Source organism: Pipistrellus hanaki (assembly GCF_964339955.1).
Source record: "Pipistrellus hanaki genome assembly, chromosome: 3".
Taxonomy (NCBI): domain Eukaryota; kingdom Metazoa; phylum Chordata; class Mammalia; order Chiroptera; family Vespertilionidae; genus Pipistrellus; species Pipistrellus hanaki.
The window spans coordinates 169278832-169293950 of record NC_140505.1 but is presented as its reverse complement, the minus strand read 5'-3'; the positions used below and the strand labels follow the sequence as shown (position 1 = coordinate 169293950).

General features: G+C 49.6%; 1 protein-coding gene across 1 annotated transcript in view; it reads left to right on the top strand.

The window, feature by feature from the left end:
- A2ML1 (alpha-2-macroglobulin like 1) overlaps positions 1-15119 on the top strand; it is a 45768-nt gene continuing 30649 nt past the window's right edge. Inside the window, exons 1-5 of the mRNA XM_084877947.1 lie at positions 1-136; positions 3240-3423; positions 3796-3958; positions 4567-4619; positions 14626-14646. Of these exons, the coding sequence (XP_084734073.1) occupies positions 72-136; positions 3240-3423; positions 3796-3958; positions 4567-4619; positions 14626-14646 (486 nt within the window). The 5' untranslated portion in view covers positions 1-71. The remainder of the gene's footprint in view (positions 137-3239; positions 3424-3795; positions 3959-4566; positions 4620-14625; positions 14647-15119) is intronic.

The following is a 15119-nucleotide window of genomic DNA, read 5'->3' as shown; positions in this document are numbered from 1 at the left end:
CCACTCCCAGCCTGGGAGTTACAATATATGCTCCAGACGGGGAGCAGACCTCATCTGTGCTACCCTCAACGATGTGGGCTCAGCTCCTTCTGGGAATATTGGCTCTATCACCAGCTATCGCAGAACAACTCCTTCCGTAAGTGCCTGAAGTCAGAGCTTCTTTGTCTACCTTTCTCAAACTTAAATATGGGGGGAGGAGATAACCTTTGATGTATTGTAATTTCTTTCTCATATTTTCCCTTCTTTGGTCTCATTTCCCCTTTACCCGGAGAGAAAAGTTGAGGCCTAAGAGGAAGTTAAAAAAAAAAAAAAAGATAATATTAAAATATAGTAGACTCCTCATACCCTGTTCTCTGTCACAGAACTCATTTCCTCCTTGGTAATTAATCTAAGCATAGACTCTCAGTGATGAGCTCCTGATTGTGGGAGGTTTAAGGGTTGTGCACTGAGTTATTCTCTTCTTCTTCTTCTTCTTCTTCTTCTTCTTCTTCTTCTTCTTTTTTTTTTTTTTTTTTTTCTTATAGTTCCATTTATTTATGCGTTCATTGGTTGGTTCTTATATGTGCCCTGACTGGGTATTGAACCCACAACCTTGGTGTATTGGGACAATGCTCTAACCAACTGAGCTATTTGGCCAGGGCCCTTCTTGACTTGATAGTAGTCATTCTAACAGGTTTGAGGTGATATTGTGGTTTTTATTTGTATGATTAGTGATGTTGAGCACCTTTTCATATACCTATTGGTCATTTATATGTCTTCTTTGGAAAAATGTCTATTTAGATCTTCTGCCCATTTTTTACCCGGATTGTTTGTTTTTGCTATTGAGTTGTATGCATTCTTTTTTTTTTTAAAATAAATTTTTTATTGTTCATATTATTACAAATGTTCCTTCCCCCCCCCCCCACCATTGCTCTCCTCCACCAGGTTCCCACCCCACCCTCTGCCCTTTCCCCACTCCCCATTGTCCTCATCCATAGGTGCATAGTTTATGTTCAATCTCTTCCCACATCCCCCTCTCCCCTTTTCCCTAAGAATCGTCAGTTCACTCCCCTTCCATACCTCTGATTCTATTATATTCAACAGTTAATATTGTTATTCAGATTTTTTTTTTAATTTCCTTGGTTTTTAGATTCACTTGTTGATAGTTACGTATTTGTTGTTCATAATTTTTATCTTTATTTACTTTCTCTTCTGAAAGAACCCCCTTCAGCAATTCATATAATTCTGGTTTGGTGGTGATGAACTCCTTTAGCTTTTTTTTATTAGTGAAGCTCTTTATCTGACCTTCGATTCTGAGTGATAGCTTTGCTGGATGGATTATCTTTGGCTGTAGGTTCTTACTAGTCATCACCTTGAATATTTCTTGCCATTCCCGTCTGGCCTGCATGGTTTCTGTTGAGAAATCAGCTGACAATTGTATAGGTGCTCCTTTATAGGTAACTACCTGCTTTGCTCTTGCTGCTTTTAATAATCTCTCTTTGTCTTTTGCTCTTGGAATTTTAATTATGATTTGTCTTGGTGTGGTCCTCTTTGGATTCCTTTTGTTTGGGATTCTGCGGGCTTCCTGGACTTGTAAGTCTAATTCTTTCACCAGGTGGGGGAAGTTTTCTGTCACTATTTCTTTCAGTATGTTTTCGATATCTTGCTCTCTCTTATCTTCTGGGACCCCCATAATTCTGATGTTGGTTCATTTGAAGTTGTCCCAGAGGTTTCTTACATTATCTTCAATTTTCTGGATTCTCTTGCCTTGTAGCTTCTGTGGAGGAGTGTCTTCTGGCTCTTTATGTTCCAAATCTTTGACTTGATTCTTGCGATCTTCCATTCTGTTTTTAGGACTCTGTATAATATTTTTTATTTCAGACAATGTATTCTTTATTTCTTGTTGATCCCTTATCATTTCTTGTTGATCCCTTAACATTTCTTGTTGATCCCTTATCATTTCTTGTTGATTCCTTGTTAATTCTAGTTGATCTCTTTTCATATCCTCATAGGTCTTATCGATCTTTTCTAGGAAATTCTTGAAAAACCTTATAAGCGTAGATTTGAACTCTATATCCAGTCACTTTTTGTCCTCCATTTCTTTCGTTTGTGATCTATTTCGTTGTCGCATTTCGCAGCTACAGATGGGGCGGAGTTTCAGGGTGGAGCCTACAGCCTTGGCTCCCGTCAGCCCCGCCCTATGCGGCTCCTGGGTCTCAGGGTCCTTCAGTACTCGCTGCAAGCGCCTCTGAGAGAAAGGTGCCCTCGAGTCTCGCCTGCTACCTAACAGTAGGCTCTCCCCCAATGAGCCCGGTATTGGGGTTCAGTTCAGTTGGAAGTGGAGTTGGAGGTGGCGTTCAGAGCAGTCTGGAGCCCCTGTCTCCTTCCCACCAGGGCAATCCCGCGGCACAGCTGACTGTCCCTTCTCTGTGCGCAGTGTGCGAGCGGCCGGGACCTCCTTTCGCCGCTTCCCTGGGGTTCCGCCTTACAGCCCGGCTCCCTATGGATGAGCCTGGGTCCCCGGGGTCTGGCCTAGAACTGGGGTTCAGAGTAGTCAGAACTGGGGCCCAACACAGTCGGAGCTTTTATCTCCTTCCTGCTAGGGAACACCAGCCAGGCTCTCAGCCTCCCTCCTCTCTGGCTTTGTCCTCTCCGCGCGCTGCATGTCTCCATACCTTAGGCTTTTACAGCTCCTCCGCGCTTCCTTCTGGTTTTCTCCTTGCTTCTCATTGTAGAATTTCCAGTCAGTCGACTGTCCTGTAGTTCTGGGTAATGTCCATTTTATATTTTAGTTGTATTTTATTGAAATTGTTGTGTGTGGCTGCTGCTAGGTGTTTACCTGGGCAGCCATCTTGGATTCTCTGTCTGTTCTCTTCTTCTTTATAGAAAACTAGAATCCGTGCACCAGTAGCTTGCCAGTAGCTTGCTGCCTCCAATAGCTCTCTGCCTGCTGCCCCACCCTCCTGTAGCTCCCCCTGCTCTCCGTCCCTTCCATCACTCCCTCATAGCTTGCTGCCCTGCCCCCTCCTGTAGCTCTCCACTACCCGCTTGTAGCTTGCTGCCCCATCCTCCTGCTGATCTGGTCGTTGGGCTTCAAGGTGTAATGACCATTTGCATGTTACATCTTTATTATGTAAGATAAGGTTTATGGAGGCAAGGACTCAGTCTGTTTAATTCACTGCTATATGTTGAGTGTTTGTGAAAGGGCTTAATTTCCCACTGAATCATTATGTCCTCAAACCCCTTTGCTTCTTTAACAGAAACTACCTGGTGACATTACCAGCCCAGCTTCACTTTCCCTCTACTCAGAAGGTTTGTCTGGATCTGAGCCCTGGGTACTATGATGTAAAATTCACTGTTACTCTGGAGACCAAGAACAAGGCCCAGAACTTGCTAGAACACCATGGAATGAGGAAGAGGCACTTACACTGCATGTCCTTTTCGGTAAGCACAGACTTAGCCCCAACTCTAATCCCATACGTTCCTATCCTCCTCCCTTAGATACTCACTACAATCCACCTTTGTTGTCTTACTTTTGTCAAGGCCCTTAAAATTATCTCTCTTAAACCTGATTTCAATTCCTGGCCATAACTCATCCATAATCTCCCTGACCTTGCATTTCTTCTTTTTGTTCCTGACCTTAACCTCTGACTATTGTTTCCCTTTCTCCTGGCAACTTGTTTTGTGGCTCTAGCCTGGCTACTCCCATCTGACTCAGTCCTTCCCTTCCACCCTCCCATTCTTGGGTTTGCAACCAGTAGGAGATTCTGTGCCTGAGTCTCCTCCTCCTCCTCAGAGCTCCCCTCTCTTGGCCAGGTACCCCCTCCTGCGGGTGGCACAGAAGAAGTGGCTACCGTCCGGGTGTCGGGAACTGGAAATAACATCAGCTTTGAGGAAAAGAAAACGGTTCTAATCCAGAAGCAGGGGCATGGCACCTTTGTGCAAACGGACAAAGCCATCTACAAGCCGGGGCAGCGAGGTAAGGGGCACACATACGGGGTTGGACAAAAGCCTGGGGACACAGCGGCAGGTATCGGTCAACAGGGGCCTTGTGATTTGGTGGCAGGCCTACGGAATGATGAGAGCAGAAGAAGGGTAGGTCTGGGGGGAATGCCGGTTTCCACAAGCCAAAAGGTAGTGGGGGGAGTGGCCCCTGCGTGTGTGTGAGTGTGTGTGTGCGTGTTTGCGTGTGTGCTTGTGTGCGTGTGTGTGTGTTTCTAAAACAGGAGTGCACGTTTCTTCTGGAATAGAATTTACAAGCATAATTGGATTGCCGGGTCCTTCAGCAAGCTGCTTGTATGTGAAATATGCAAATATACATTTGGCTTGAGCTCCTGTCACTTGCATTTGCTTCTTCCTACTTAGAGGGGTATTCCACTCTGAGGTTTCAGAACCTGCAGCGGTGAAGAGAAATCATTTGAGGGCTTCATTTTCTCTCAGACCAGGTTTATTTAAAAAAAAAAAAAAAAAAAATCCCGATGGGGTTTTGCTGACTCAGAAGTATGTGTGAGGAAGTAGAAGGGCGGAAGGAAGAAAGATCCGAAAGAGAAAATATCCCCTTTGCTAAGGATGCCCGTTTCCTTCCAGTGCACTTCCGCATCGTCACCCTGGACAGCAACTTTGTTCCAGTGAATGACAAGGTGAGCGTTTAGTTGGGAAGAAGGGGAGTGGAAGGGGTGGGACAGGCTGAGGGGAGAGGGGAAAGGAGAGGTTCTTTCCAAGGGTGTGAGGAGGTGAGGCCCTCTGAGATGCAGAGTGCAGGTAGGAACTGAGATGCCAGTCTAAGACCTTCTCGCCCCCATCTGCCTAAAAACAAGCAGATACATCTAATTCTCAGGTCCAATAGCTGAGCACATCAGTGAGGTTATCATTCCCGAGAGAGGATTACATCCCCTGCTGTTCTAAAAAAATAGTTTTTGCAAACTTCAAGACTTTCCGGGAATCACACCAAGATGCTTTGCAGTTCAAATCTGAAGAAATAATTCGGGAGTGTGTTTAACAAAAGGAAGAAATGAGGATATTCAACCCCCCCCCCCTCCTTTTTTACCCCTTTATATGAGGCGAGGTAATTTATAACTTAGACAATTCTCTTAAGGCAACATTTAAAAATACCAAATTATAAAATAGTTTTCTGAAGGCAACATTTTTAAAAAAGTGCCAAAGGTAAAAAAAAAATGTGGTAACATTTGGTGAATATTTACATTTTTCCTTGAACAGCTCAACTGCTAGAATCATAGGCCTTAGAAGAGGTAGGATCTCAATTCAGGGCTTGTGTTGTTTCTACATGCTTGTGAAATGCTTTGCTCTAACACACCCCTGCTGTCTTCTTTCGCCATCAGTCACAGGCCATGAATTCAAAGGACGCTTTGAGCGATAATTAGAGGGAGAGCATTGTTTTTATGTCCCGCTCCATGTTCTCAGAGCTCCTGTTTCCTTTCCCTGTGTACAGGGAGACTATGGACTTATGATCTGTAGCCTCCCCCACCACTGCTTTCTTTTCCAATTTAAAATTCTTTTTACTTTTTCCTTCCCATCATCTTTATTCTTTCTTTTTTTTTTTTTTTTTTTTTTTTTTTTTTTTTTTTTTCATGGAACTAAATAACTTTATTCTGTAATGTATTGCCCATTTTGTTTTTTTTTTTTGTTTTTTGTTTTTTGTTTTGTTTTTTTTTTTACAATTTTTTTTTTATTTTTTATTTTTTTCAAATCAATCTTTATTGTTCATATTATTACAAAGGTTCCTCATTTCTTCCCCCCTCCACCAGGTTCCCACCCCACCCTCCGCCCCCTCCCCATCCCCCATTGTCCTCATCCATAGGTGCACAGTTTATGTTCAGTCTCTTCCTCCCTCCCTTTCCCCGATAGTAAATCCCTTTTCAGATAGTAAATCTGTTACTTAGCATTATCTCATATCAATAATACCTCCACATGCCCATTGATACACTTCACACAAAAGACATTTCCAAATAGGTCAACCAGCCTCATCCAGGCCCCACCCAAGGCACTTACAGATCAACACCCCAGCGCTATACTAACTCAACACATCCAGATCTAAGCCTTCATCACTTGATTCAGCAGACCCTCAAGTTCCCGCAAAAGTTTCCAGCCATGTCTGAGAGGCAGCCGTGGGCAGGTACAGGCGAGGAGCGAGCTGTTTCGGGCCTGGCTGCTCCGGGCCTGGCCTCTGTTGCTCTGGTTCGTTCCACAACCAGCTGCTCCGGGTCTGGTCACTGCCGCTCCCGACCTAGTTGCTCTGGACTTGGCTGTTGCTGCTACAGGCCTGGCCGCACCCGACCCGGCTGCTCTGGGACCGGCTGCTCCGGTCCCGGCCGCTCCGGGCCTGGCCGCTCCCAGCCTGACAGCCGCTGCTCCGGGCCTGGCTGCTCCCAGCCTGGCAGCCATTGCTCCTGGCCTGGCCGCACCAGACCCGGCTGCTCCGGGCCTGGCCGCTCCCAGCCTGGCAGCTGCTGCTCCGGGCCTGGCCGCTCCCAGCCTGGCAGCCGCTTCTCCAGGCCTGGCCACTCCCAGCCTGGCAGCCACTGCTCCGGGCCTGGCCGCACAAGACCCGGCTGCTCCAGGCCTGGCCGCTCCCAGCCTGGCAGCCGCTGCTCCTGGCCTGGCCGCACCAGACCCGGCTGCTCCGGGCCTGGCCGCTCCCAGCCTGGCAGCTGCTGCTCCGGGCCTGGCCGCACAAGACCCGGCTGCTCCGGGCCTGGCCGCTCCCAGCCTGGCAGTCACTGCTCCGGGCCTGGCCGCACCAGACCCGGCTGCTCCGGGCCTGGCCACTCCCAGCCTGGCAGCTGCTGCTTCGGGCCTGGCCGCTCCCAGCCTGGCAGCCGCTGCTCCTGGCCTGGCCACACCAGACCCGGCTGCTCCGGGCCTGGCCGCTCCCAGCCTGGCCGCCGCTGCTCCGGGCCTGGCCGCACCAGACCCGGCTGCTCCGGGCCTGGCCGCTCCCAGCCTGGCAGCCGCTTCTCCAGGCCTGGCCACTCCCAGCCTGGCAGCCACTGCTCCGGGCCTGGCCGCACAAGACCCGGCTGCTCCAGGCCTGGCCGCTCCCAGCCTGGCAGCCACTGCTCCGGGCCTGGCCGCACCAGACCCGGCTGCTCCGGGCCTGGCCGCTCCCAGCCTGGCAGCCGCTGCTCCTGGCCTGGCAGCACCAGACCCGGCTGCTCCGGGCCTGGCTGCTCCCAGCCTGGCAGCCGCTGCTCCAGGCCTGGCCGCTCCCAGCCTGGCAGTCACTGCTCCGGGCCTGGCCGCACCAGACCCGGCTGCTCCGGGCCTGGCCACTCCCAGCCTGGCAGCTGCTGCTTCGGGCCTGGCCGCTCCCAGCCTGGCAGCCGCTGCTCCTGGCCTGGCCACACCAGACCCGGCTGCTCCGGGCCTGGCCGCTCCCAGCCTGGCCGCCGCTGCTCCGGGCCTGGCCGCACCAGACCCGGCTGCTCCGGGCCTGGCCGCTCCCAGCCTGGCAGCCGCTTCTCCAGGCCTGGCCACTCCCAGCCTGGCAGCCACTGCTCCGGGCCTGGCCGCACAAGACCCGGCTGCTCCAGGCCTGGCCGCTCCCAGCCTGGCAGCCACTGCTCCGGGCCTGGCCGCACCAGACCCGGCTGCTCCGGGCCTGGCCGCTCCCAGCCTGGCAGCCGCTGCTCCTGGCCTGGCAGCACCAGACCCGGCTGCTCCGGGCCTGGCTGCTCCCAGCCTGGCAGCCGCTGCTCCGGGCCTGGCCGCTCCCAGCCTGGCAGTCACTGCTCCGGGCCTGGCCGCACCAGACCCGGCTGCTCCGGGCCTGGCCACTCCCAGCCTGGCAGCTGCTGCTTCGGGCCTGGCCGCTCCCAGCCTGGCAGCCGCTGCTCCTGGCCTGGCCACACCAGACCCGGCTGCTCCGGGCCTGGCCGCTCCCAGCCTGGCCGCCGCTGCTCCGGGCCTGGCCGCACCAGACCCGGCTGCTCCGGGCCTGGCCGCTCCCAGCCTGGCAGCCGCTTCTCCAGGCCTGGCCACTCCCAGCCTGGCAGCCACTGCTCCGGGCCTGGCCGCACAAGACCCGGCTGCTCCAGGCCTGGCTGCTCCCAGCCTGGCAGCCGCTGCTCCTGGCCTGGCCGCACCAGACCCGGCTGCTCCGGGCCTGGCCGCTCCCAGCCTGGCAGCTGCTGCTCCGGGCCTGGCCGCTCCCAGCCTGGCAGCCGCTGCTCCGGGCCTGGCCGCACCAGACCCGGCTGCTCCGGGCCTGGCCGCTCCCAGCCTGGCAGCTGCTGCTCCGGGCCTGGCCGCTCCCAGCCTGGCAGCCGCTGCTCCGGGCCTGGCCACACCAGACCCGGCTGCTCCGGACCTGGCTGCTCCCAGTCTGGCAGCTGCTGCTCCGGGCCTGGCCGCTCCTAGCCTGGCAGCCGCTGCTCCAGGCCTGGCCACACCAGACCCAGCTGCTCCGGGCCTGGCCGCTCCCAGCCTGGCCGCCGCTGCTCCGGGCCTGGCCGCACCCGACCCGGCTGCTCCGAGCCTGGCCGCTCCCAGCCTGGATTCTTCGTGGTTGTCTACTGCTGTTCTGGGCCTGGCTGCTCCCAACCCGGCTGCTCTGGGCCGGGCTTCTCCGGGCCCAGCCACTCCGTGTCTGGGTGTTCCTGGACTGGCCACCCTGGGCTTGGCCGCCTCTGCCTCAGGCCTGGCTGCCACTGCCCCAGGTCTGGCTGCTCCAGTGCTGGCCGTTGATGCTCTTGTTCTGGCTGCTGCTGTTCTGGGGCCTGGCCACTGCTGCTCCAGGCCCAGCTGCCACTGCCTTGTGCCTGGCCACTCTAGGCCTGGTCGCCGCTGTTCCAACATTCTGTCCCTTTTTTCTCTTCTTTTTTTTTTCTTTTTTTAAAAAAAACAACAAAACGCATTTATGTTGCAATGTTGGCTGGTGCGTTGAGTTCTGACTTAGTCTTTGATTTTTCAAGATCTTCTTTGTATTCTTTCTTAAGTAATTTTACTATCATTTGCTCTCACTTGATTTCTTCACATTGAGAACTTCTTTGGTTTCTTCCTCCTTGTCCTGGGAGCTCAGCAGGTTGGCCTGTGGCACCCCTTTGTTCTCCGCGGGCTCCCGCGCTGCTCCAGCCTGTTGCCGGCGCCGCCCAGGAAGCAGCCCCAGTCCTTGGCTCCGTTGCCAGCGCTCAGCAGTCGAAGGCTCAGGGGCACCCCCCCCACTGGGGGCCCCGTCGCCCGGCTCCTTGCTGGCGCCCAGCTGGCTGGTGTCCGGCAGGGGCTCCTGCTCCTCGTGGCGTTCCTCCAGTCTGGAGCTTTCTTTCTCCCTCCCACTAGGGGAGTCCAGGATCAGAGTCAACAGACTGTCCTCTGCGCACAGTGTGCGCGACTCCGGGGGCTCGGCCTTTCGCCGCGCTCCCAGGACTCCACCTCACAGCTCCGTCTCCCCCTGCCCGAGCCTGGGTCCCCAGGGACTGGCCCAGACCTGGAGTTCGGGGCGGTCTGGACTGAGGCTCAGAGCTGCCGCCGGAGGCTTTGTTTCTTCCGGCTAGGGTAATCCAGCATCAGAGTCAACATTCAGTCCTCTGCGCACCATGTGCGCGCGACTCTGGGGGCCCCGCATTTCGCCGTCCCCCGGGATTGTCTCCCCCTGCCGGAGCCTGGGTCCCCAGGGTCTGGCACATAACTTGGGGCTCAGCGCTGCCGGTTCGGGGGTTCAGCCCAGGCTGGGGGTTCTATTTCCTTCCTGCTAGGGAACGCCAGGCAGCACCCAGCCCTCTCCTCCTCTCCGGCTGCGACCTCTCCGCGCGCGTGCGTGCGAGCGCGCAGAATGTCTCCGTACCTTAGGCTTTTTTTCAGCTCCTCTGATTTTCCTTCTGGTTTTCTCCCTCCTTCCTATTGTAGAGTTTTCAGTCAGTCGACTACCTGTAGCTCTGGGCAATGTCCACTCTACATTTTAGTTGTATTCCTTTGAAATTGTTGTGAGCTGCTGCGGCTAGGTGTATACCCGAGCAGCCATCTTGGATCCTCCTTCTATTCTTTCTTTTATCAAAAGTTTGGTAGAGCCCTAGCTGGTTTGGTTCAGTGGATAGAGCGTTGGCCTGCAGACCAAAAGGTCCCAGATTCTATTTCGGTCAGGGCACATGCCCCGGGTTGCAGGCTCGATCGCCAGTAAGGGGGCATGCAGGAGGCAGCCAATGAATGATTTTCTCTCATCATGGATGTTTCTCTCTCTCTCTCCATCTCCCTTCCTCCCTGAAATCAATAAAAATATATTATATTAAAAAAAAGTTTGGCCGAAACAGGTTTGGCTCAATGGATAGAGCGTCGGCTTGGGGACTGAAAGGTCCCGGGTTCGATTCCGGTCAAGGGCATGTACCTTGGTTGCGGGCATATTCCCCGTAGAGGGTGTGCAAGAGGCAGCTGATCGATGACTCTCTCTCATCGATGTTTCTAACTCTCTATCTCTCTCCCTTCCTCTCTGTACAAAATCAATAAAATATATTTAAAAAAAAAAGTTTGTTAGAATATTGAATCACTATTGCTTAACAAATTGTTGATTCCAGAGCTAAAAAGGGGACATGCTGAGGCGCAAGTGTAGCCACAGCCAAAGTTATCTCAGACTCCACTGCCTTCGAGGTGGATCTCATTAACCACCCCTGCAATATGATCCTTCCTGTCTGTGATCATTTCCTGAGAGGTGCTCTGATTTCTACAGTGACGCTCTGTTGCTGGTGTAAAATCACTCCTTCCTCTCCACTCCATTTCTCCAGCCAGCACCCTCATCCCAAGCTGCAGTGTGAACACTGAACATTTGAAATGCTTAATTTGAAACACTGAAATTACCCGAAGGAATTTTACTGAGAAACGGAGAGACAAAAAATTATGAGCACGTAGAGCACAGTGCTTTAGCCTCAGGCAACTAAGGTAGACGTGAGATTAACTGACCCTGACTTCTTTGGTTGCTATATACATCCATTCATTCAGAAACCTCAGGCAGCTTCCAGTTGGAAATGCTATCGTCCTAGTTGAACACTTGTTTCGTTTGAGAGGAAAGCAAACTGGTAACTGGTGTCCTCCCCCCACCTCTTGACTCCCTGTGTGAGAAAAATACTTTGTTATCTGAGGAAGTGTTCTTTTTCTGGAATTTATAGGACTCCACAATAATCTCAGAGATAGTGGCCTCCTTATCGCCTATGTAGCCCTGGTTTTGGAAGTCCTGTCCTTCTTTGACCCGGAACTAGAGCAGAATAGGCCACCCCAAAATGTGCTGCTTTGTCATGTGGGCTATTTTGAGCTGAAGGCAGTTAAGACTCTGCAGCCCTTGCCAGTTTTGCTCAGTGGATAGAGCATCGGCCCTTTGACTAAAGGGTCCTGGGTTTGATTCCAGTCAAGGGCATGTACCTTGGTTGCAGGCTTGATCCCTGGCCCTGGCCAGGGTGTGTGTGGGAGGCAACCAATTGATATGTCTCTTACACATCCATGTTCCTCTCTCCCTGTCTCTTCCCCTCCCTTCTACTCTTTCTATAAATATGAATAAATAAATAAATAAATAAATAAATAAATAAATATCCCCAGGTGAGGATTAACAAACAAAACAAAACTACAGGCTCAAAAAAAAAAACATTTACTTCTCCCTTGACTGGCTGCAAGATTTTAGATGGGGAGCCTGTACCAGAGAGAGCTATTAGTCATCTCTGGTCAGGGGTAACTTTTTCTATATCTGAAAGACTTACTTGTATGGCAGGGCAAACATCTGGTTATCAAACATCTGCTTTTCTTCTCTTCCTGAGAACTGCTCTTCTAGACTTGGAAGCCCTAGTCTCCTACTTCATTCCTTAGCTCAGGGTGGCATCTCAGCCCCAATTGCCTGACTCTGTTTCAGTCTCATTGTCTTTGTGGTGCTCCTATATGGATGTAATTATATTTGCTTTTTCACTATTAACCTGTCTTAGATCAATTTAATTATTAGTAGATGTGCTGCCAAAGCAAGCACTGGTCAATTTAATTATTAGACTGGCCAAAGAGCCTAGAAGGGAAGGAGGGAAAAATTTTCCATCCCTACAATCTTCATTTCTTATTTCTGGCTTGACTGAGGAATTGCCATTATCCTTGATATCACGACTGCTGTTTGTATTTAGTGACACTCTGCTTCTTCACTGGTCAGCATCACATGGTACTTAGAGCAAGAATCAAAGGCAAGCACCAACTAGGTTTCATTCCATCTTCCTTCCAAGTGAGAGCCAAACTTTGTACCCTCTTTAAGACCTCCATATCTAAATTCAGCTTTCAATCTCATTTAGTTGTAAGTCCTTTCACAAGTAAATGACTCAATGGTTGAGTGTTGACCTATGAACCAGGAGGTCACGGTTTGATTCATGATCAGGGCACGTACCTAGGTTGTGAGCTCAATTCCCAGTGTGGGGCATGCAGGAGGCAGCCAATCAATGATTCTCTCTCATCATTGATGTTTCTATCTCTCTCTGAAATCAATAACAATATATATATTTTAAAAGTATGTAATACTAACTGGAGAGTCCTGAGTCCAGCAAATGTATAATCTCTGACCAGATTTTTTAAAAAAATATTTATATTATATTGATTTTTACAGAGAGAAAGTGGGACTGATAGAGAGTTAGAAACATTGATGAGAGAGAAGCATGGATCAGCTGCTTCCTGCACACCCCCTACTGGGAATGTGCCCGCATCCAAGCTACATGCCCTTGATCAGAATCAAACCTGGGACCCTTTAGTCTGCTCTGTCCACTGAGCCAAACCAGTTAGGGCTCTAACCAGATTTTTAAATTATATTCACACCCTAGATGCTGTAGTTCTCTATTTCCATGGCCATGATTTTGTAAAATTCTAAGAATTACAGTTAAGGAATTAAAACATCTCATACAAACAGAAACAATACAGTAAAAAGATAATTCTCTCATAAGAAAGTTATGTTGAGCAGTCATTTTGTTTTCAACTTTTAATTATTAGAATTTTCAAACAAAACAACAAGATTCAGTGTTTTTTTTATTTTGCTACATTTGTTTTAATCTATTATTTTTTGTTAAATAATTTAAAAGTAAGCTTCAGACATCATAACATGTTACTTGTAAATACTTTAGCATATATATTCTAAAAAGAATATCTCTAAAAGTCATAATATCATTACCACATCTAATAAAATTAATAATTACTATTTAATATGCAGCCCTAAATCTGTTTTTCCAAATTTTCAAACTACAGGCCCCTAAAAAAAAAAAAAAAAAATCCATGTATTACATTTAATTATTATGTTTTAAGTTTTTCTTAATATAAAATAATCTCTTTTTTTTAATTATATTGACATTTTTTGAGAGAGGAAGAGATCAGGTTAGATAGCTTTTATTTTTATTTTTTAAATATATTTTTATTGATGAAGAGGAAGGTAGAAAGAGATAGAAACATCAATGATGAGAGAGAATCATTGATTGGCTGCCTCCTGCAGGCCCCCTACTGGGGATCAAGCTAGCAAGCCAGCAACCCAGGCATGTGCCACTGATTGAATCAAACCCATGACCTTTAGTCTGCAGGTTGACACTCTATCCACTGAGCCAAACCAGCTTGGGCTAGATAGCTTTTAAAATGTCCTCATTTTGAAATATGACTGAACTTAAGGAAGCCTACTTATCTTACAGAATATTTCACATTCTTTTTTTTTTAATATATATTTTTTATTGAGTTTTTACAGAGAGGAAAAGAGAGGGATAGAGAGCTAGAAACATCGATGAGAGAGAAACAGCGATCAGCTGCCTCCTGCACACCCCCCACAGAGGATGTGCCCACAACCAAGGTACATGCCCTTGACTGGAATCGAAGCCGGGACCCCTTAGTCAGCAGGCTGATGCTCTATCCACTGAGCCAAACCGGTTTCGGCATTGACATTCTTAATTTGTCTGATTATTTCTTTATTGTGTGATCTGACTTGTTCCTCTGTCTTCTGGAAGTAGGTGTGAGGCCTTAATTAGATTTAAGCTAAACATTCTTGGTAAATAAACTTGGTAGGTCATGCAGTGAACCTCAAATGTGTCTCTTCAGGAGGGAAGCACATAATGTCTCTTTCCCAGGATTAGTGATGACGAGATTGATGACTGGTGAAGGTGGTGACAGCTTAATTTCCCCAATGGAATGCTATGTCTTTTTTTTTCCATTTGAAATTAGCAAGCGCTTTTGGGGTGCTACGCACAATGACCTGTTCCCCATCAACTTAGTGGTCCCGGCATCCATTTTCTTGAGGAAACTATACATGATCGTTCAATGGAACTCTTTCAAACATTTTTTTAGAAATTGTTTTGCAGTGCTTGCACATAAGGTTCCCGCCCTGTGGCATCCAAATAGCAGAGGAGGGGTTGGAGGTAGGTAGTTGGCTCCAAGAAGAGCTCAGTCACAGAGCACTGAGGGATGCTGAAGTGTCTGAAGCTCCATTTCTTTACATATTTAGGAGACCAGCAACCCCTCTGAGGAAATCCCTTCTCTCTCCTCCACTAGCCAATAGGCCTTTGCCCCATTGTTACTCTTATCAGAGCAGCACAGAGCCATCTGAAAGGAAGGAGTGGGCAATGGAGAAAGAAAGAGGCCTTTGTGAAGTTGCTTTCAACAAACCTAGCCTTGTTGCAGATCCTGCTTTAACCCACATTATCTGGTTTTCCTTTTCAGTATTCTGTGGTGGAACTGCAGGTAAGTAGAAGTTTTATTTTGTTTTCCAGTCAGTGGCGGAGGCGGAGGGGTGAGTGTTTGGTGCTAAACTTGGAAGCCAGACAGAACTCTGAGATCTTGGCCCAGAGTCTGGGACTGCCCAGCACTGAGTGCCCACAATTCCACCTACGCTGTGCCTGTTCTCTTGCCTCTGCCAGCCCCAGTCCTCTCAGCTCTACACCTCTGTAAGGAAAGTCACCAACCTCTGCTGGGACTGACGCTTCCACTCTGATTCCTATAACTTCTCTGTGCCACACCGGTTCACCTGGTTCCACACTCCTCTTAGTTTTCAGGGATGAGCTCTTGTCATAGACACTCCACAGCTGACTAGGACATGAATGCCTGTGAGAAGTGTGAAGAAGAAAAGGGCCTAGAAGTACGAATTCCCCAGAGCCTCCCCTCCACTTCTCTGTTACATTACCTGTCTCTCCTGAATCTAACCATCAATCCCTTCA